The 22160-nt window shown below is 35.4% G+C and overlaps 4 protein-coding genes and 1 long non-coding RNA gene across 7 annotated transcripts; 3 read left to right on the top strand and 2 right to left on the bottom strand.

Annotated features, from left to right (window-relative positions):
• The first annotated feature begins 1980 nt into the window (after positions 1-1980).
• Positions 1981-2621, top strand: LOC145724355 (uncharacterized). Its single transcript, XM_081972559.1, has 2 exons — positions 1981-2373; positions 2492-2621. The coding sequence occupies exons 1-2, from the start codon at positions 1987-1989 to the stop codon at positions 2525-2527; spliced, it is 423 nt and encodes a 140-aa protein (XP_081828685.1). The 5' UTR covers positions 1981-1986; the 3' UTR covers positions 2528-2621.
• Positions 2498-3433, bottom strand: LOC145724356 (uncharacterized). The gene is made up of 2 exons (XR_014176987.1): positions 2995-3433; positions 2498-2932 (listed from the first exon to the last, which is right to left on the bottom strand). It is a non-coding gene; the product is annotated as an uncharacterized LOC145724356 (long non-coding RNA).
• A 963-nt stretch (positions 3434-4396) lies between these two features.
• Positions 4397-8132, top strand: Pbp49 (proximal sequence element A Pbp49). Its single transcript, XM_081975231.1, has 6 exons — positions 4397-4818; positions 4871-5072; positions 5129-5383; positions 5436-5582; positions 7467-7597; positions 7881-8132. Exons 1-6 carry the CDS (start codon positions 4613-4615, stop codon positions 8119-8121), a joined length of 1182 nt encoding a protein of 393 aa, XP_081831357.1. The 5' UTR covers positions 4397-4612; the 3' UTR covers positions 8122-8132.
• A 45-nt stretch (positions 8133-8177) lies between these two features.
• RpL24 (ribosomal protein L24) lies at positions 8178-9478 on the bottom strand. The gene is made up of 4 exons (XM_081975242.1): positions 9398-9478; positions 9202-9277; positions 8765-9012; positions 8178-8363 (listed from the first exon to the last, which is right to left on the bottom strand). The coding sequence occupies exons 1-4, from the start codon at positions 9400-9402 to the stop codon at positions 8225-8227; spliced, it is 468 nt and encodes a 155-aa protein (XP_081831368.1). The 5' UTR covers positions 9403-9478; the 3' UTR covers positions 8178-8224.
• Positions 9479-11833: 2355 nt separating this feature from the next.
• On the top strand, positions 11834-20807 carry LOC145725952 (spermine oxidase-like). Of its 3 annotated transcripts, none has more exons than XM_081974889.1 (10): positions 11834-12056; positions 15759-16005; positions 16057-16283; positions 16336-16549; positions 16822-17399; positions 17453-17680; positions 19153-19391; positions 19444-20106; positions 20166-20400; positions 20454-20807. In XM_081974889.1, exons 2-10 carry the CDS (start codon positions 15817-15819, stop codon positions 20698-20700), a joined length of 2820 nt encoding a protein of 939 aa, XP_081831015.1. In that variant the 5' UTR covers positions 11834-12056; positions 15759-15816; the 3' UTR covers positions 20701-20807. The 3 variants fall into 3 exon arrangements, with proteins under 3 accessions (XP_081831015.1, XP_081831013.1, XP_081831017.1); XM_081974887.1 differs by having other exon boundaries at positions 11835-12056; positions 19441-20106; XM_081974891.1 differs by lacking the exons at positions 11834-12056; positions 15759-16005 and having other exon boundaries at positions 16147-16283; positions 16350-16549; positions 19441-20106.
• Positions 20808-22160: the final 1353 nt, after the last annotated feature.

Genomic DNA, 22160 nt, shown 5'->3' with positions numbered 1-22160 from the left:
CCAAACTATTTTGAGGAACCTGATATACAAGGACAAAATGACACTGACAATGAACAAGTATCACCTTACAACTTAAGAGCTAGAAAAGATATACATCCACCTGAATATTTGTGTCAAAACTTTGATCTTGACTTTTCTGAGATTAATTTTACAGAAATAAGTGTTCCTTCCAGTTACCAAGAAGCCATTAGTTGTCCAAATAAGCAGGAATGGAAGGCAGCCATACAAGAAGAACTACAAGCTTTGGAAGTCAACAAAACGTGGGAGTTAGTTAATTTGCCACCAAACAGAAGTACAATTGGGACGAAATGGGTTTTCCGAGTTAAGGAAGCTGAAAATGGTCACAAACCTCGTTTTAAGGCTCGCCTATGTGCAAAAGGGTTTAGTCAAGTAAAGGGTGTAGATTTTCAGGAGACCTTTTCCCCCACGACAAGGTATGACACACTAAGAGTACTTTTAGCCCTTTCAGCACAACAGAAAATGAAAATGAGGCAGTTCGATATCAAAACTGCTTTCCTTTACGGCATACTAAGTGAAGAATTGTATATAGACTTACCTGAGGGATTAAACAATAATAAACAAAAAGTGTGCAAACTAAATAAAGCCCTTTATGGCCTAAAACAAGCTCCTCGAGTATGGAATGAGACTTTCAAGGAATTTTGTCAAAGCATTGGTTTTTATCAATGTACTTCTGACAATTGTGTCTACATTAAGACTGACAGAAAAGTTTTTCTAGCATTATATGTTGATGATGGTCTTCTACTATCTGACAGTGATGAAGAATTGGACTTAGTGCTTGTTCAGTTACAGAAGAGGTTTCAAATTACCATAATTGAAGATCCAAAGTACTTTGTGGGCTTGCAAATTGAGCGACTTAAAGATGACTCAATATTCATCCATCAGTCAAAGTACATTCATCAAATTGTTCATAAATTTGGACAAGAAGATTCAAATCCTGTCTCGGTACCTGCAGATCCTAATTCCAGTTTAAGCAAGGATCTTGGCAAACCAATAGAAAATATTCCTTATAGAGAAGCAGTAGGATCACTGATGTTTTTGGCAATTGTAAGTCGGCCAGACATTATGTATTCGATTGGACTAGTAAGTCGTTATCTGCAAAATCCCACCACAGCTCATTGGAATGCTGTTAAACGAATTTTCAAGTACTTAAAGGGCACCTTAAACATTGGCATTCACTATAAAAGTGACCCTTGTGGCATTAATCTAAGTGGCTACTGTGATTCTGATTTTGCAGGTGATATAGACACAAGACGTTCTACAACAGGCTATGTTTTCTTAATCAACAACAGTGCTGTAACATGGAAAAGCCAGAAGCAGAAGTGTGTGAGCTTGTCCACTACAGAAGCTGAGTATGTGGCAGCCTCAACAGCCTCCAGAGAAGCCATATGGTTGAAAAATCTACTAGAAGCCCTCGGTGAAAACATAATTTTGCCCGTTAATATGTACGTCGATAATCGTGTAAATAAAGTGCTCTAAAACTTATTAAAAATCCAGTGTTTCATCCACGCACAAAACATATCGACATAAAATTTCATTTTGTTCGGGATCAATATGTTTTAGGTTTAATTAATTTTCAATATGTTTCTACCAATGATCAAACAGCAGATGGTTTCACCAAAGCATTGTCAGTAATCAAATTTAAGAGATTTGTAAGTCAGTTAGGTATTAAGTGCTTCTTAGATTTACTAAAAATTAAGTAGTATGTTACAACTGTTTATTTTACGTGGGAGTGTTGGGTTTATAAAATAACCTGTTGTAACAGTGGCAACATTGTACAGGTTGACAAGCAACGCCACCTAAAAGAATTGACGTTCGAATGTTCTAGAATACGGGTGTCGGTCTGTCTGTCGGTCGGTCGTATTACAATAATGTTCACCTCCCTTTTAGTATTAATACAAGTTTATTAGTTAGTTAAATAAACGTGTTTTACTGTCCAAGATCCAACCACCCCAATATTTTTTGAAAATGAACATTGAAGAGGCCGCCCAAGAGGCCATCGCTAGCCTTCTTCCAGAAAAATCTCGCGAGGCTTACAAAAAACAGTTTCTTGTTTACCAAAAATGGTGCGTTGAACAGAATGCAGAGAATTTTACAGATGAAAAGGTGCTCCTGGCTTACTTCCTGCAGAAGTCTAAGAAGCTCAAGGCATCTTCTCTATGGAGCCAATATTCCATGATCAAAGCCACGATAATATCGGAAGCAAACGTCGACATCAGGAAATACAGTGAACTCCAGGCATTTCTAAAGAGACAGAATGACCATTATAAGCCGAAGAAGTCCAAGACATTGGATTTCGACCATATAAGAGATTTTCTTCAAAATGCTCCAGATGAACAATATCTAGCCCAAAAGGTAAGATTATTTTCTTTACTTTGAATATTTTCCTGATAGTACTACTAAAAATAACACCATTGATTATTTTTGTCTACAAAACTACAAAATGTACTGACAGGAGACAATTTTGTTGCAGGTGGTGCTGATTATGGGAGTCGCTGGAGCATGTTGAGGAAAGGAGCTCTGCCAGCTAGACTGCAACGATGTCTCGGATCATAAAAGCTTTTTTCTGGTAAATCTACGGGGTACAAAATCAGGAAAGGATCGCTTGTTTGTGATAAAAACGTCTGGCGAAACCTCTACGAATGTAGTGGAATTAGTGAGAAAGTATATTGGTCTAAGGCCACCTACAAAGCATACACGATTTTTTGTGTCTTACAAAAATGGGAAATGCAGCCCATAGGAAAAAATACATTTGGACAGCTACCAAGGAGAATTGCTGGCTACTTGAGACTACCAAACGCAAACGTATATACTGGGCATTGTTTTCGCAGATCATCAGCTTCTTTACTTGCCGACTCTGGATCAACCATAGATGTGTTGAAAAGACATGGTGGCTGGAAAAGCAGTTCTGTTGCTGAAGGTTGATGTTGAAAATTCATTCTATCAAAAGAAGAATGTTGCCGATCAAATATTCACCAATGTCTTCTCCGATGTTGATATGGCATCAGCATCAACCATAGAAAGATCAATTTCAGAAAATGAGACAACGGCAACGGCGACTGCTACGTATGTGCAGAATATGTTTACTACTAAAAATGTTGCTTCCAATTGTCCACCCTTCGTTAGCCTTGCAAACTGCACCAAAGTCAATATAAATGTAAATATATATAATAATAAGAACTAGATTTAAGTTATGTTTATGTTAATTATCCTTTTTCGTCCTTACACTTTAACAAATAAATAAAATTTCAATAAAATCATTGTTTAATTTGGAAGAATTTACTTTTAATCCCTAAAGTGCATAAAATAATGTGTATCCTTTTAAAGTGTCGTACAATTGCTTGTCAGTTTTGACTTGACTGCTCTTGGTGCTAGGAGGAAAACTCAGGCTGTTCTCTTTATCTACCAAATTGTAAATAACACTAAACATTCTGGCTGTGATCTGATTAATTATATAAACTTCAAAGTTCCTAAAGTAATTTAAGAATTTTATCCCTTAGCCTTTTCTATGTTGATAATAGGTCTGTGGCTTCATCCCTTAGCAATATAACTTCACTGTGCAATGAGCTGATCTCTACTAATGTGATACCAGATATTCTATCCCGGATAGGACCGACTCAACTTCGTAATATAATTTAATTTAAATTAATGAATAAATGAGTATCATACGCTTAAAAGTTGTGAAATTGATACTCCCTCTAAGGAAACCAACTTGGAATCAACCGAGTAATAAAGTACGATACAGTTTACTAAAACTTAACCTAATAAATAGTTGAGTTGGTTTAAGAACTTTGCGTTACCCCGGGAAAATATTAAATTAATTTTATTTTTGTTTATTTTTTAAAGTCAAAATTTAAATCAATAGTTATTTGTGTACCTAGGCCGTGAAATGGTATTTTTTACAATTATATCGGGTAAAGGTAATAATGTTTTGGTATTCATTAAAATTGAAATATCGTGCACTGCTTATTACTTAAAATTGAAAATAAATCCTTTGTAAATCGGACGATCAGTCAAAAATTGCAGAATTTGGACGATTTGGTGAACACCGGTCCTGTGCGACATCACCCTACACAAAAGGCTGATTTAAGCAGGCAAAGCACTACGTAAGCGTTTTCATTATTGCTTATTGCAGTTGCAACGACAACACCGAATTTATCCTACTGAAGTTGAGACATTTGTACAGCTTTGCAGGTTTAAATCCGCCCATTTACTAGTTTTTACAAAACATTTGTTTAAAATAATTATTTCTACAGTTAAAAGTAAATTTTGTAATCACTTTTGCGGTTGTAGGTGCTGTCAAATGTCAAATATCATTAATAGGTCAAATTTGCTGTAAAATAAATGTCACTCATCTTTTAACTAACCTAACCTCACAAATGGTTATTGGTTATTGTTATATGTATGTGTAAATAGTAAATATTTTCATTTTGTTTATACATAAAGTTATTGTTGAATGTAGAAGTAAAACTAAACTTATAAAAGGTTCTATATTTATTGCAAAATTAAACCAGAAAATTGGAGAACTAGCAACTGTAAACTGGCTTAAGGTAAATGTAAGTTAACTAAACTTTTTCAGCTAAAGAACACCAGAATGGAAAAAATACATTTACCTGAATACACCAAAGCCTCTGAAGTCCTAGACTTGGAAAAATACTTCAGAGATTTCCAATCTGAATGTCGGGTGCAACAATACCCTAAAGACAGCACCCCTTTTGTCAATAGGCAAAAACTACTTGAAGATGATTTTGATGTCCCTCTAAGTATGGAGGATATTGAGGGTCTGGAGAAAGTTTGCTCGTAACGTATTTTAACCCCTAATTTCTTTCATTACAAACACTGGTTTTCCTAGAATATCTAAACTGGATGTACCCAGTGAGAATATTAATTTACCTTTAGCAGCAATCCCCAAATATGGCACTCTTCCAGAAAAACACCCGGTAACCCCGGAGAGTTTGGGTTTACAAACAGTTCAACAGCTGCAAGAGATTAATCAAAAAAATTTGGAAATGGATAAAGATTTAAAGACCCGAATATTAAAACTAACTGTCAATGTAACTAAATCAGTCCAATACTAACTCCAATTCGAATCACTAAACTGGTATTACAGGACGAATTTGCTGAAAAGGATCTCAAACCTGGTGAAACTTTTGTGTATACCTTGACAGTGTACAGGCCTTTAAGTACTGTAATAAACAGCCGCCCACGAATCAGTAATGGCAATTTAAGGCCTCAATATGAAATTCTTGTTTTAAACTCTAACACTTTAATGGACCTGGCCAATGTAATTCAATGTGTTTCTGATGATTTTCTTACACAGGAAGTGGAGAGTATGCAAGAAGTTGAAACACTGGAGAACCCTAAAGTAGTTTTGAGCTAACAATTTTAAAATGTGTTCTTAAATGTTTTTTTTTTAGGAAAAATACCCTTCAAGGTGTTTTTTTATTGAAAATGTTTTCTACAATGACATGTCCCATCCGAATGCCATTGATTATTCAGAGGTGGTGAGGAAATGGGGTATTGACAAGAATATTGGAGAATTTAAAAGTCAGTCTATGGAAAATGTAAGTCACTCCATTAAAATTATATTTTGTTTGCAAAACACTGATTTTATAGTTATTTTAAATTTTCTAGGATTTTAATTCCACATTTTTTTTAATAAATATTGTGTGTATCATTTTGTTATTTGCTAAAGCATTTCCCATTTGTCCAGCTCTAAATTGGTCATATGATATAGACTAATAATCCAAAATGTTTAGACATATTAAATTCTTCCTATAAGACACATGCAACCTTCATAAGCTTATGAGATACAGTATCCAAATGCGTTATTTTAGTATTTTTATCTTAAGAACAGGAAGTAGGTACATTGTTGCCACTTGCCCATAAAGTGTCTATTATTTTTTTTAAATTATACTCTGTTTAGTAACCTCTGACTGTTATGTCACATCCATTATCTCATTTCATTAGACAGAAGATCAAATAAAAATTCCAAAAAGTGCCAGAGGCTTCTAAAAGTGTCTTAAACCTTCCCAGAGTTGTCTTAAATTGTTAGAGGCTTCTAGGAACATTTTAAATGTGGTAAAGATCTTTAAATGCTACTGAAAAGTTTCAGAGCCTTCTACAACTGTCTTAAATTGTCCCAGAACTGTTTTAAATTGCCAGAAGCCTCTAGGACCATTTTGAAAGTTCCATAGACCTCTAAATGCTATTGAAAACCTTCTAAAAATTGCCAGAGATCTCTACACGTGTCTTAAACCTTCCCAGAGTTGTCTTAAATTGTCTAGGACCATTGTAAATGTGCCAAAGATTCCTAAATGCTACTGAGATCTTGCTGAAAAGTTCCAGAGCCCTCTACAACTGGTTTAAACTTTCCCAGAACTGTTTGAAATTGCCAAAGGCCTCTCGAACCATTTTGAAAATCTCATAAGACATCTAAATGCTATTGAGAACCTTCTAAAAAGTGCCAGAAGCCTCTAGGACTATTTTGAATCTGCCAAAGACCTCTAAATGCTATTGAGAACCATCTAAAAAGTGCCAAAGGCCTCTACAAGTGTCTTAAGCCTTCCCAGAGTTGTCTTAAATTGTTAGAGACTTCTGGGACTGTTTTAAATTGCCAGAAGCCTCTAGGACCATTTTGAAAGTTCCATAGACCTCTAAATGCTATTGAAAACCTTCTAAAAATTGCCAGAGGGCTCTAGAAGTGTCTTAAACCTTCCCAGAGTTGTTTTAAATTATCTAGGACCATTTTAAATGTGCCAAAGATTCCTAAATGCTACTGAGATTTTTCTGAAAAGTTCCAGAGCCCTCTACAACTGTTTTAAACTTTCCCAGAACTGCTTAAACTTGCCAAAGGCCTCTCGAAACATTTTGAAAGTTTCATAGACATCTAAATGCCATTGAGAACTTTCTAAAAATTGTCAGAGGGCTCTACAAGTTTCTTAAACCTTCCCAGAGTTGTTTTAAATTGTCAGAAGCCTCTAGAACCGTTTTGAATGTGCCAAAGACCTCTAAATGCTTCTAAAAATTTTCTGAAAAGTTTCAGACCCTCTACAACTGTCTTACAAAGCTTCCCAGAACGGTTTTAAATTGCCAGATGCCTCTAGAACCATTTTAGAAGGGTCAGGGCTCTCTAAATAATACTGCAAACCTTCTAGAAATTGCCAGGGGCTTCTATAATTGCCGTGAACCTTCTACGAATTGTTTTAAATTTTTAAAAGCTATAATTATCAAACCCATTATGACATAAAACAAACGTTTTAAAATTAGCCCACTATCAAAAGCACTGGATTGAAACTGAAGAAATTTGCAGAACGATATCCGGGAAGAAATCACTGTGAAAAAAAATTAATCTCTGTTTCTAATTCTACAAAAAAACAGTTTTTCAAAATGAAATAAATACAGACCATTAAAAATTTACAAAAATTATGCAGTCTACGATTTTGCAGGTAAAACTTGGATCATTAAAATTCCGCTTGGGATATGGCTACGTTTACATCCACCAAGGGAACTGTGAGCACTTAATTTGTTTCTCAGATGCCCGCCTGATAATGAATAGCGACACTTTGGCATCAGAACTGTGAGTTTTGTTACAGTTGTAGTTAATTCTTAAAACCTTTATGGCGTGATGACTCTAACTCTTTTGCATTATTTAAAATTGCCGTCACATCATAAAGGTTGTATGTTTCACATTTTGAGAAATACCGATTTATTTTTATTTATGCACATTTACTTGAAGTTCATTTTGTTTTTCCTTTAAAAAGCAACTTTTTTGGATAATAAAAATATTAATGGAAATGACATGTAAATTAAATTGCCCACCATCTTAATTATGGATGTAAACCAAGTAATGCAATTTTCAGGTATCCTAAAATAGTGGTGAAGCAACAGATTACCAACTTTACTTGTTTTATGTGCAATTACAATCACAGCACTTGGTTTGTAGCAAATAGCGACCGTTTGCCAGTTAGAAAAGCATTTTTTTGTGACAAATGCTGCGAATCTTACATGTTTTTGGATGGGAAAAAATTGGGGACTTTTCAGCTATATCCTTACCACCCTGGTAGGAGTGCAGAGGAAAATGATGAAGGCAATAAAGACTGACTTTTAAAGAACACTTTAGTTTATATTCGTTTTGAGAAATAAGCAAAAAAAAACAATTTTATGTCCTTAACTGAATTTATTAAACTTAAAACAGTAAATTAATTTACCGCCTTCCTCCAACTCTGGGTGCGGCCTTTTGGATTACCTTAGCCACTTTTTGCTTAGGAGCAGCCTTAGCCTTGGCTGGTGCAGCAGCCTTTTTCGGTGGTGGCTTAGTGGACTTTCTTGCCTCTTTAGCAGCCCTAAAAATTCAAAAATTTGTTCAAGAAACTCTACTAAATAATTTGTTTCTTTAAAAAATAATGTAAATAAGAAAAGTGCTTATTTTATAAACAAATTTGATTATTTTTGCCAAAAATTTCTGTTCTTCTAAAAATCACCCTTGTAAAGGTAAATAAAGTATTAACTTGTAAATAAAGTATTCATCAGTAATGAAACATCAAGCTAACAGTAGTGGCACTTTCTAAGTTACAGATTAAGTATAATTGTAGTGATTTTTAAAGACCTGACACACAAAGAACTGTAATGCCAGTGGTAAGAAACCACACTAATTTATGCAGTTTTTAAACTTTCAAATGACTTTACCATCATTTAATCGTACCTACTGCAATTTTTTCACATAGAAAAACTAAAAAACACTTACCGAATGGCTTGTTCTCTCTGGGCCTCCCTAACCTCAGGCCGCTGGTTTCTCTTAGCCAAAATGTCATTCAGAGAAGCTCCAACAATAGCCCTTTGGAACTTTTGGGTCCTGCGGGTACGTTTTTTGGCAGCCTCTTCTTCCTGGCCCTTCTTGTGCTTGCGCCTGTAAAGTACGGTCCACGTTACTTTACGGGGGTTTCTCCTCATCAAATGGGCCCTCTCGCATTTGGAGTTGAGGAAAGTGAAAGTCTACAACAATAAACAAGGCGCTATGTGAGCTTGGGCCTTGCTAAAACAACTGGAACTATTTTGTGAGGTTATGTTTTTTCAAATCAAAACAACGTTGTTATTCACTCCATTTATGGGGTATTTTTGGATTTTAGCACATTTAGGAAGTGTTTAGAGGTAATAGAGGGTTGAAAGTGGTAAAAAACGTACCTTTCCATCGACCTTTACCATGGTTTTGCCATGGCCAGGGTGGATTTTGTAGCCGCTGTAGGCGCAAAGTCCGATCCTAAAAATTAAAAAAATATGTTATACAATAAACTTACGCGTGTTTTGTTAATATTTATACACAGTAAATCCTTTAAAATTCCGTGATGAACGGGATTTTTAAGGAATTTAGAAAACTTACTTCATCTTGTCAGAAAATAGAAAACAGAAGAAAAATGGTAGCGCAAGCGCTTACGTCAAAAACTTCCTACTATCACTAGTGTCAACGATTTCTGTCAAAAATGGAATGTAATCTGGGGAATGTTCTGCTAGCCGCATTGACATGATACATTCATTCAGTACCTAGATGGGGTACAAAACAAACAGTTCAGTAATAACAGAGCACAGACCAAAGTTATTTATGAACATACTTGTATATTTACGTCCGGGTACTTTACTAATAAACCAAACTAAACAACCAAAATGAATTTAATCTCTTTTGACCTTAGGTGTGGCTCTTTATAAAATATACTTATAAAATAATTTTTTTGAATGTGTTGAAATAACTGAGATGACCGAAAAATGTTGAAAAGAAGACTAACTGATAAAAGAGAAGTTCAGAAAGATGGGTTGAGTTGATTATTGAGCATGCTAATTCCCTAAAAACTTCAAGGGAAGACTACCTGATTACAGAAGAGCAGAAAAATTTGTTAAAAATGTTTGAGCTGGCTAATTGCTTAGAAACTTCAACAACAGCTTAAAAATGTGTTAAAATGAATGAGCTGACAAGTTGCTATGTTCTAACAAGTGTCTTTTGAGACAACAGACGTTTTGAACTTATACCAGAAGTCACATTAACGCTCCATGGAGCGAGCAGAACGGATTTTACGAGAGTGTCAAAAGAAAATGGAAAACACGAGCGAATAACATTCTTCGATTAAGGAAGAATGTTCGCTCTTCCTCGCTTTTTTGGTGAATCGCAGCTTAATAATTGTCTATAGTAGCGAACAAGAATTTGCTGATTTGCGCTCAAAAATCTTGAAAACAAGGCTTTTGCATCAAAATAGTTATTTACCTAACAAGGGCGGAAAGTGGTAGTTAAAGGGCGGAAGAGACGCTTTCCGCATGTGTTAGGTACAACATTTTTCCTACGAGTATCAATTTTCATTAAATTGAAGTAAGCTGTATAGTCAAATTACTAAAATGAACGCCTCTGTTTGCGAAGATGATTAAAAATGTATTCTTAATTGAGAAATCAAATAAACAGTTATGTTTTTTTGATTTAAATGTCCTTTTTTTTAAATAAAATGAGTGCGGTAAAGTTTGTTTTCCGCACTCATTTTTTCTTCGCTTGAACATCTCATAAAAAGGTTAGTGCACATGGGTATTTTCGCTCTACACATATAAACTTCAAAATTGCAGGTTTATAATACATTTATTGTGAATTGATCTTGCAATTCAGAAACTTTTCTTTACCGCACTAGTGTGGAAAAGTACTACTTCCCGCAATCAAATGAGTGTGGAAAAGTGTATGAATTCTCTCTTATACTGTATAGGGTATCTCATATCAATGTCATTTTATTTGTCAAGACTATAGACTGACAAGCACGTTTTCTATATTAAATGGACTTTACCGTAGATAATGTACCCAAAACCGAGCTATCCCAACAACAATCAACCGATAAAGCACTTCACGACTTTAAAAATGTAATTCTAGAAGATCTGGAAGAAAACAGTAACCAGCTGCATCAAACTGAACTGCAAGAACGCTTAATTGTCCTCAATGCCTCACTGAAAACTTTAAGAGACTCCATAATAAAAGAGAAAGAACTGTGGAGAGAAGAGGTAAAACAAACCATTGACCTGGAGAAGAAAATGAGCGAAACCCTGACTAGTAGGTTGCAGAGTGGTGATTATACCCAGCAATTTGAGATGCTCACTAACGCATTTTTGAAAAGCCAAACGAAAATACAGAATGAAATCAACAGTAGCGTATACAAAAGGCAGTTGCTGGAAGCAGAGAATATGTGTAACCTGGAGATGCTGAGGATCCGGAATAGTTTGGAGTGTCTGGCTCCGTTACATGCTATGGTGGGAGAATGGAAATGTGAAGCTGGAGAAGTTGGAGGGAATGATAATAATGTAGTAAATTCCAGAAGTGATTCTCAGTAAATAGTAAAACATGAGAGTAAAAAAGGTTGTTTGATGTTTGACTATTGATTATTTTCTGATGAAAACTGTAACTTTTGACAATCTGTTACAGAAGTTAAATCATCATATCTTTCTTGAATGCAAAACAATCTTTGAGTCAGTTTTGGTTTGGGTGGATTGAAAAAAGTAAATATTTAATTGTAAATCCAGAAAACCTACATTTACTTTTATACAGCAATAAAAATAAAAATAATAAATCCTCTTATCTCTCTTGCAAATTGCAATTTAAAAACTGAAATTTTAAGAAAATTTATATTTATAGGAAGGAAAGTATTTTTTTAAGGTATTGATGATTGATCTGATTCATCAGCTTTAGCATATCTTAAATAAATTCATTGATCATTTTTATGTATCGCCAAACCGAGATCTGACAACAACGCAAACTTAGGCTGTGACCAGTTTCCGAGTACCAAAAAAGCAAAAACTAGGACAACGGCAGTACCGAGCACGTTCTAAACGTATAAACATAAAGCGCACAATCAAAAGCCGGATGGTTTGCGCTGTTCTATTTATATTATACACCAAACAGAAATAAATTAAACCTTCCTCTCGTTTATCTGATTATTGTTTGTTTCATAGGCAGAAACAGAATGAGGTTAGAATAGGTTTTGTCAGTGTATTTAGATAAAAGATTAAACAAAAATAAGCTGGTAAGTAGCTTAGTATTATGTGATTTTGGGAACTTTAATTGAATTTACTTTAGTGAAATCAGAGTAATTTTATTGTACCGGGTGGCCAACTATGAATGGAAGGGGTTCATAAAAAAGCCTAGTGTTGCCAAGTCAACTACTTGGTACAAATATTTAATGGCGGTAGAATAATCGGTCAAAAAACGGAAGAGCACAAAATAAACAATTTATAAAATTTGTGTATATAAATTTAAAAATGGCGACAGACTGCGCGAATGACATGTGTCACTTTGGTCACGTGACCAACTGTCGTATGAACGTCAAATCCACAAAATTATAATCATCGATTTTAATTTAATAATGCCAGTTTTCTATATAAACCGTCATACTTCAAAAATACTGATTTTTTTTCATCAATTGCATTGTAAATTTTGACATTAGTGACAGATATCACGTGGTTTAAGAGGATAATTTAGCAAGACCGTCACGTAACTACTGTCATAAATCTCAGAAACACGTTTTATATTGAATAATACGACTAGAAGGAAACTTTTCGTAACCCTCACTTTTGCAGCTTTTGAGCACAATTTGACAGTTTTCACATTAATGAGAGTTGTCACGTGACTTTAGGACACTATTTAGCTAGACGATCAAGTGACAATTGCCAATATAACTGTTCTATCTCAGAAATACGTCTCGTTTCGAAAACTGTGTTAAACAGTAATGCTTGCAAATTCTAGTCAAATTTTGACAATAGTGCCAGATATCACGTGGTTTTAAAGGATAATTATTTAGGTTGGCAGTCACGCGGCAACTGTCAAAATAACTGTCATATATCTCAGAAACACCTTTTATATTAAGTATTTCAAGAATACTTTTCTAAACCTTGATTTTTGCAACTTTTGAATACAGTATGACAGTTTTGAGGTTAGTGACAGTTGTCACGTGATTTTAGAATAAAGCCGGATTTATAGATTTGCGTAGCGTAACACAACGCAATCCTAGCGCATCGTAAGAAAGTTGAATCATCCAGAATATGTTGATCAATTTATAGATGCACAAGCGTAGCGTAGCACAACATAAGTACAACGCAGCGCATCGCAAGAGTTGGTAATTTTCAACTTTTACGCTACGCTTACGCTGTGCACCTCGCGTCTAGCCAATGAAAATAGGTTATTTTTCTGGGTAAAGAAGAAATCTGTTTTAGTTACTGACAATTGGCAGATTGGGAGATCGATAGGTACTTATTTGGTTAGGTTTTCCAACAATAATCAATATGATTATTTTATTCATAATATTAGTATTAAGCAAATTTGTATATCGTTACCAGAGAAAATGGACACTGACGGTCAACTAATTGAATTAATACAGTCATTTCCACATTTGTATGACATGAAAAACAAAAATTTAAAAAATCTTATTATGCAAGCCGATTCATGGCAAGTGATTGCTAATACATTAAAGTGATTCAAGAAAAATGTCACTTGTCGCTTGTCAGTCTTTGTTTGACGCGCATGTATTCAAAGGAACTCACATCTTAAACAAATGAATCTATAAATTGCACTACGTAAGAAAATTGCGCTATGCTGTGCTACGCTGCGCTAGGATTGCGTTGTGTTACGCTACGCAAATCTATAAATCCGGCTTAATATTTAGCTAGACGGTTACGTGACAAATTGTCATAATAACTGTCATAAATTTCAGAAACACGTCTCGTTTCGAAAACTGTAAGACCAACTGTGCTAAAGTTTAATTCTTGCATTTTAGGGGATAATTTAGCTAAGCAGTCACGTGACCCACTTGAAGTAAAAAAAACGACTGTTTTAAGCGCATTTTTGGAAACCTCATTAAATTTCTTATTCAATAACCCACAAAAACAGTACAAAATTTAATACAGTCAGGGAGAAAAGCGGTGTCAAAGTTTGAACTGTCAGAAACACAGTTTGAAAGTGCAGTCAAGGACAAAAAAAATCGCTGGTAAAACCCTCTTGGAGTAAGAAAATGACTCTTTTAAGCACATTTTTTTGAATCCTCATTAGATTTCCTATTCAGTAACCTTAAAAAACAGTACAAAATTTAGTAAAGTCAGGGAGAAAAGCGGTGTCAAAGTTTGTACTGCCAGAAACACAATTTAAAAGGGCAGTCAAGGACAAAATCGCTTGTAAAACCCACTTGGAGTAAAAGAATGACTCTTTCAAGCACATTTTTCGAATCCTCATTAGATTTCCTATTCAATAACCTGAAAAAACAGTACAAAATTTAGTACAGTCAGGGAGAAAAGCGGTGTCAAAGTTTGTACAGCCAGAAACACAATTTAAAAGGGCAGTCAAGGACAAAATCGCTGGTAAAACCCACTTGGAGTAAGAAAATGACTCTTTCAAGCACATTTTTCGAAACCTCATTAGATTTCCTATTCAATAACCTGAAAAAACAGTAAAAAATTTAGTACAGTCAGGGAGAAAAGCGGTGTCAAATTTATACAACCAGAAACCAGAAACACAGTTTAAAAGGGCAGTCAAGGACAAAATCGCTGCTAAAACCCACTTGAAGTAAGAAAATGACTGTTTGAAGCACATTTTTTGAATCCTCATTAGATTTCCTATTCAATAACCTTAAAAAACAGTACAAAATTTAGTACAGTCAGGGAGAAAAGCAGTGTCAAAGTTTGTACAGCCAGAAACACAGTTTAAAATGTCAGTCAAGGACAAAATTGCTGGTAAAACCCACTTGGAGTAAGAAAATGACTGTTTCAAGCACATTTTTTGAATCCTCATTAGATTTCCTATTCAATAACCTTAAAAAACAGTACAAAATTTAGTACAGTCAGGGAGAAAAGCGGTGTCAAAGTTTGTACAGCCAGAAACACAGTTTAAAATGTCAGTCAAAATCGCTGGTAAAACCCACTTGGAGTAAGAAAATGACTCTTTTAAGCACATTTTTTGAATCCTAATAAGATTTCCTATTCAATAACCTGAAAAACAGTACAAAATTTAGTACAATCAGCGAGAAAAGCGGTGTCAAAGTTTGTACAGCCAGAAACACAGTTTAAAATGTCAGTCAAGGACAAAATCGCTGGTAAAACCCACTTGGAGTAAGAAAATGACTGTTTCAAGTACATTTTTTGAATCCTCATTAGATTTCCTATTCAATAACCTTAAAAAACAGTACAAAATTTAGTACAGTCAGGGAGAAAAGCGGTGTCAAAGTTTGTACAGCAAGAAACACAGTTTAAAAAGTCAGTCAAGGACAAAATTGCTGGTAAAACCCACTTGGAGTAAGAAAATGACTGTTTGAAGCACATTTTTTGAATCCTCATTTGATTTCCTATTCAATAACCTTAAAAAACAGTACAAAATTTAGTACAGTCAGGGAGAAAAGCGGTGTCAAAGTTTGTACAGCCAGAAACACAGTTTAAAATGTCAGTCAAGGACAAAATCGCTGGTAAACCCCACTTGGAGTAAGAAAATGACTGTTTCAAGCACATTTTTTGAATCCTCATTAGATTTCCTATTCAATAACCTAAAACAAATATACAAAATTTAGTACAGTCAAGGATATTTTAAATAGATCTGTTTATCTTGGCCCTTTTAGTTTTTTTTTGCCGCAAGTTGAATAGTTATGCTATGTTGGATAGTTTCCCAAATACAGTACTTCGCATTCTTTGTTGGCCACCCGGTACTTACATTAATTGTGAAAACTGTAATAGACTAATTGTATTGTTAGTACTGCCTAGTACCACCACATTCACCACAACATCCAGAAAAGCGATTTCAAAAAAAAAATGTCCAATAAGCTGGTACAACCGTCCATCATCATTATTGGTGCAGGAGCAGCTGGTATATCAGCGGCCACCAAACTAATTTCCAATGGTCTCACTAATGTCACAATACTAGAAGCTGAGAACCGCATAGGTGGACGAGTGCACTCAGTACCATTTGGTGGTACCACAGTGGATCTGGGTGCACAATGGGTAGAAAACCAAAATTTCCTAAGACAAAGCTAAAACAAAAAAATAACGCAGATACATGGAGAAGAAGATAACGTAGTCTACGACATGGTAAAAAACACCGGGCTGGTAGCATACCCCCAAAGCGCCACCTACCATCATTTAAACTATCTGACCAGCACTGGGGAAAAACTGGACCACAACGTGACCAATCAGCTGGACGAAATAGCGTGGGAAGTTTTTGAGGATGCGGAATCCGCTGCAAAACATGGAGGATCACTGAAAGATTATTTTGAAAAAGAGTAATTAAAAAACAGTATAATTTCAAAGCAGATAAAACAAAAATGTTTGAAGGTATGACCGAAAAGTGGTGGAAAAACTGAGTCAATATCCATCAGCTACCCATTTAGTTCGAGAATGGTATGAAAAATTCCATTTATGCTTGGATCCTGCTGATCGTTTTGAGGATATAGCAGCGGCCAGCTTATACCAATACAAAGAAGGAGATGGTGAGCGTTTGATCCATTGGAAAACATACGGGTATTCCCATATGTTTGAGATCATGATGGTGGGTGAGCTATGATTTACTTTAAAAAAATAAATTGGTAAAATACTGGTTAAGGGAGTGGAATATAGGAGTTTTTTTTTAGAAGGTTTGAAACTTCTATAAATATACTACTTTAACTAGTTCTTGAAAACTGATAATGAGGCAATTAGTCAATAAAAACCATATTAAAAATGATATCAGAGATTTGACTTTCTTTCATCAACCATTATAATTCGCCCTGTATGTCAATTTTCACAAAATATTTATAAACTTTAATGTTATTGTACTTTCAGGTTAAAACTCCCAACTTAGTCAAAACCAATGTAAAGCTAAACCAAACTGTTGAACACATTTCATGGCAAAGACCAAAACCTCTAGTACGCTGCGCAGATGGTTCAACTTACGAAGCAGACCACGTGATAGTCACAGTCTCCATAGGAGTTTTGAAACACCTAAACAACTTATTCCAACCTAAACTACCGGACTACAAAATGAACTGCATTGAAAATATACCTTTCGGGTGTTGCCAAAAGATTATACTGAAATTTGCTAAAGCGTGGTGGCCTAGTGATGTGAAGGATTTCAGTTTTGTCTGGACTCCAGAAGATCGAGAGCGCTTCTTGGAAGAAATCCCTGAGGAATTTGGTCCACCCTTAAAAAATTGTTTAATCTCCAGGTCGTGGATTTTAGACATTTTTGGCTTCTACACCGTAGACAGCCATCCGGATATTCTTCTAGGCTGGTTGGTAGGTCCGTTGAACAAAGAAGTGGAATTGTTACCGGACGAAGTTGTCACGGAAGCTTCAATGTACTTGTTGAAACGATTTGCAGGAAGTTACTCAGAAATCCCTTATCCTGTGGAAATGTTGAGGTTTGTTATTGCCTCTGCAATTTTAAGTGGTTTTGGTAAGAAACATGTTTTAGGACTACTTGGGGGACTAATCCCAACTTTTTGGGGACTTACTCTTATGTCGGCATGGAGACTGAAAGGGCAAAAGTTAAAAAGGAGGACCTAGTCAAGCCTTTGTCTTATGAAGGAAAGGATGTGATTCAGTTTGCTGGAGAAGCCACTCATGATAAGTTTTTTGCTACGGTGCACGGAGCAGTTGAGAGTGGATACAGAGAAGCTGATAGGTTGATTCAAATGTATGGGTAAGGAACTAAGAACAAACACGCAATGCAGGAGTAAAATGTCTGACGAGTAGTTTTTTAAGTAATATATATTTTTTGTGTTGTTTTCAAGTTTTCTTTAACTTTTATGTAGTTTTGTTTCGTTGTAATGCCTCTGTGAATGTCACCAACTAATGTTTTGACGTTTTTACCTTATTTCACAAATATACAATGGACAACATGTCATTCTAGAAATAGGATAGATCCAAAAATATTGTACACAGACTAGTTACACAGTTACATTCATATACACTTTATCCATAAAGTTAAAAATCAAGAGATTGTCCACATGTGCAGCATTTGCATAAATCAATCTGTTTGGTAGTTTGTAATTGGTCAAGAAAGAGCAGCAAGCTAAAAGCTGTTTTTTTACCAATAACGACAGATAACCGACGATCTAGATTATCTAAAACTTCTACGAGACTTTTAGCACTTTCTAAAACATCCTGAGACGGTCTCTAGAGTCTTTTGAAACGTTCCAAAACCTTCCAGATTACTGTAGAAGTTTTTGAAGCTTGCCATAACGTTCTAGAGCCCTCTGAGACGTTCTAGAACTCCTTAGACCTTTTAGCACCTCCTATAACACCCTGGAACAGTCTGCAGCCTTTGTCAACTTTCCAGATATGTAGGTACAGCAGTTTCTAGAACTTACAGAGCAAGCTGAAAGCGGCGTTTCCCATCAACCACAAACCACCCACTGTGCTGAGAGTTGCTCAAAGTTATCACGGTAAATTTTTCCAAACAAGACTAGAGCCTTGTACCACCTTCCAGAGCTTTCTAAATCTAGCTAGAACGTTCTACAGCTTTCTACAACGTTCTAAAACCTTCCAGATTTTTTTAGAAATTTTTGGAACTTGCCCTAGAGCACTGTAAAACGTTCTAAAAAGTTCTTAGATACTGCTAGCACCTTCTAAAACAACCTGGAACAGTCTAGAGACTTTTGCAACGTTCCATAACCTTCCAGATATTTACAGAAGTTTGTAGAACTTGCCACTTGCTTAAGCAAGCTGAAATCTACTTTTTGATCAATCACAAATTATGACTGTGCTGAGATTTACGCAAATGTGGACCAATATCAACGAGAAAAGTATGGAAAATGTAACAGAAACCTGCTACTTTTAGTCACATTTTCATAAACCCTTCTCTCGAGGATTCTTTTGTCTGCTTTCAAAATTTTTCTCAAACAGGACTTGGAGTGAAATTCGCGACTATCAAAATTTCGACCAACGGTATTTTTGACGATTTTGAAACGAAATTATCAGAAAGAATACCATTAACATTTTGATCGAAAACGGTTGAGAGTAAAATTGACGATATTTTATTCTGTTCGTAGAAAACAGAACTCAATAGTCTCTTACTGAATTTCTTTAACATAGATTCATTATTATCCCAAATAACTTGTAGGAATCTGTAATTCTATTTCATCTTATTAACTCTTTGTTTTTTTAACTAAGGAGCAGAGAATACCACAAAGTCATCATTATCGGAGCAGGAATGGCCGGTCTGGGGGCAGCTACCAAGCTTCTCGAAAACAGAATTAAAGACTTCGTCATCCTTGAAGCGCAATCCCAACCAGGAGGCCGAATCAAAACCATCTTCGTGGACGAAAAACCTCTAGACCTGGGGGCCCAGTGGATGCACGGCAAAGACAATCCTCTTTACCATCTAGCAAAGCAGCACAATTTACTTTCTGGTAGCAATTTGTGCTCTTAACTTTCACCTTCTGACACAATAAATTTTAGAAGAAGTGTCCGAAGAAGGGGTAGGACAATACTTGCGAAGCAATGGGGACCTAGTGGACTCATCGACAGTGCAATTAGTCTCCTTCAAGTTTGGACAGATCTTGGAACGATGCTCTAAGTTAACTGAAGCAGAAGAACAAACTTTAAATTTATTGGCTTACCTTAAAGAGCACTTTAACCATTTTCTGGATGAACAAGCGTTGAATAGCGAACAAGAAGAAATTTACCGTGAATTGTTTGACTGGAATGTGCGATTTCAAGTTGTAGACAATTCTTGCATGGACTTATCCAGGTTGAGTACAAAACGTTGGGGCGATTATGTCTGTGAAGATGATGAGGCACACTCAAACCTCAAATTCGGGTATCAATCGTTAGTTGATGCTATAGTGGAAAGTTTTCCCAGACAATGCAGTATTCGTTGTGATAATGAAGTAGTTCAGATTGGAGCTGATTTACAGAGTGGAGTAGTTTTGGAAACCAAAAATGGAGACTTGCTAACGTGTGATCATTTAATTTTGACACCCTCCTTAGGGGTTTTGAAGACATCAAACTTTCTGAAAAAGGTTCTTCCTGAGAAAATGTTACCTAATGTTGAGAATATGGGATTTGCTGGTATATGCAAGATTTTTCTGTTCTACGACCAAAAGTGGTGGGGAGACGCAAAAGGTGATAACACACAGGGTAAACACTATTATATTCCTCTAGTTTGTTCGGTTATATTGCAGGTTTTCAGCTATTATGGGGCCACGGTTTTCACTTTCAATATGATGCCAAATGGTTAATGCACATTACAGGGTTCGACCAAGTTTTCAATCATGAAAACGCGCTTATGACATGGGTAGGTGGATGCTCAGTCGAAGAAGTGGAGCATCTCGATCCTGAACTGATTGGCACACAGTGTACCCAACTGCTACAACACTTTCTCAAAAAACACTTACCCTTACCTAAGAAAGTTATCAGGTATTAAACTACCGAATCATATAAACAACAATAGGCAAAAGCGAAAAATTTAGGACTCGGTGGCAGTCAAATCCTTTCATCCAAGGCAGTTATTGTCATATCACCCCCGAGTGTGACGCCCCTGATTCTGGAATAGCAGTCCTTAAAGAACCTGTGCTTATACAGGGGGTGCCAAGGGTGGTTTTGGCCGGTGAGGCTGTGCATCAGACTCATTACTCTACAACTCATGGCGCTTTTGAGTCTGGGTTAGATCAGGCCCAGATTATATGTGATTTCGTTAATAGTAAATCAAATAATTAAAACTGTTTTTATATTTACTTTATATTGAATTTGTTAAATACATAGGTACAGTAAAATGTTGAATTTTATACTCCTGAAAATAATAAAACTACGAAGTTTCTCTCTAATTAATTTAATTAATCAGTTCTTGAATTATAGAGGTAAGTGGTGTACAGGTTGTCTAAATGATAAAGGGATCAAAAAATCGCTAAAAAACAATTTCAGTTTCGAGAAATGTCCATAAGAAGGCGTTATAACTAACTAACAATTTTAATTCAGAAAAAGTGAATATTTCCAAAACTTCTAATATAATGACACTCTCTAAGACGTCAATGTTGAACCATCCTCGCAGATTCCGCAGCCAAGAAATTCTTCTTCTTCCAATGGATCTTTTGCCCGCAACTTGCCTTAGATTATCAAGTGGAGTATCTCGTATTTTGAACCCAGCATTATAGTTCAGCTCCTTTAATACCTGTAACTCTTTATTCATCCTGGCAAGCACTTCTTCTTTGGTGGTCTGCTCCACCCACGATATTCTGACCTGTAAACTGTATAAATAATCTTGCACCTCTAATATACAGGGTGGTCCAGTTTTAAGTGTCAATAATTCACCATTTGATAGCCAATCAAAAAATAAGTTGACTTGCATTATGTCATTTTTCTGAAAAAGGTTTCCTAAGGAAGATAAAGTCCTCCAAATTTCAATTTAAAAAATCGTTTAATAGTTTAAAACTGAACATCCAAGACTTGTGAAAGTCCAAATTTGTACTGAATAGTCTAAAAACTTTTTTACTACTAGGAATGGTCTTATGATTCGCTTTCTGTCTTATGATTCATCCTGGTTGAGTGTCTGAAACTGGCATTCAAGAACTAAAAAAAGTTCGGAAATCAAGACAAAGATTGTATTGTGCATGAAACTCATTTTTTACTACTAAAAATAGTATAAAAGTTGACTTGCTAGAACGGACCTTACTAGGACTAAAGAGAGTCCAAAAGTATATTTTCAAGACTTTAATTGGTGTACAACTCAATTTTCTTCAACTTTCAACAAGTCAAGAAGTAAATTAAATTTTCGGACTATTTTATTTCTAAAAATTAGTTCTCAAGACTATTATTGTAGCATTTGGTACCAAAATTTTTTACTTTATTTATTACTGAAGAAACTTGACTTTTTGAAATAGCCTTAAACTCGATTTTTCAGTCTTAAAAAGCACTAAAAACAGTCTGAATTTCTTAGAGATGCTACAATTTATTGCACCTATGAGTGTAGAAGTCAATTTAATAGTGAAGAAGCTTGAAATAACATTTTCAAGACTATGGTCAAGTCTTGAAACTCGATTTGAGGCACTGAAAACAGCCTTAAAACACTAAAAACAGTCTAGTTTATTAAGAAATACCCGAATTTTTAGCACTGAGGTGTCTAGAAGTCGATTTAATAGTGACAAAGCTTGGAATGCCATTTTAAGTCTATGAAGAATGTA

This window comes from Ips typographus, linkage group LG1 (assembly GCF_016097725.1).
Source record: "Ips typographus isolate SLU linkage group LG1, UJ_Ityp_2.0, whole genome shotgun sequence".
Taxonomy (NCBI): domain Eukaryota; kingdom Metazoa; phylum Arthropoda; class Insecta; order Coleoptera; family Curculionidae; genus Ips; species Ips typographus.
The sequence above is the reverse complement of the archived record's forward strand: the minus strand, read 5'-3'. Positions and strand labels throughout refer to the sequence as shown.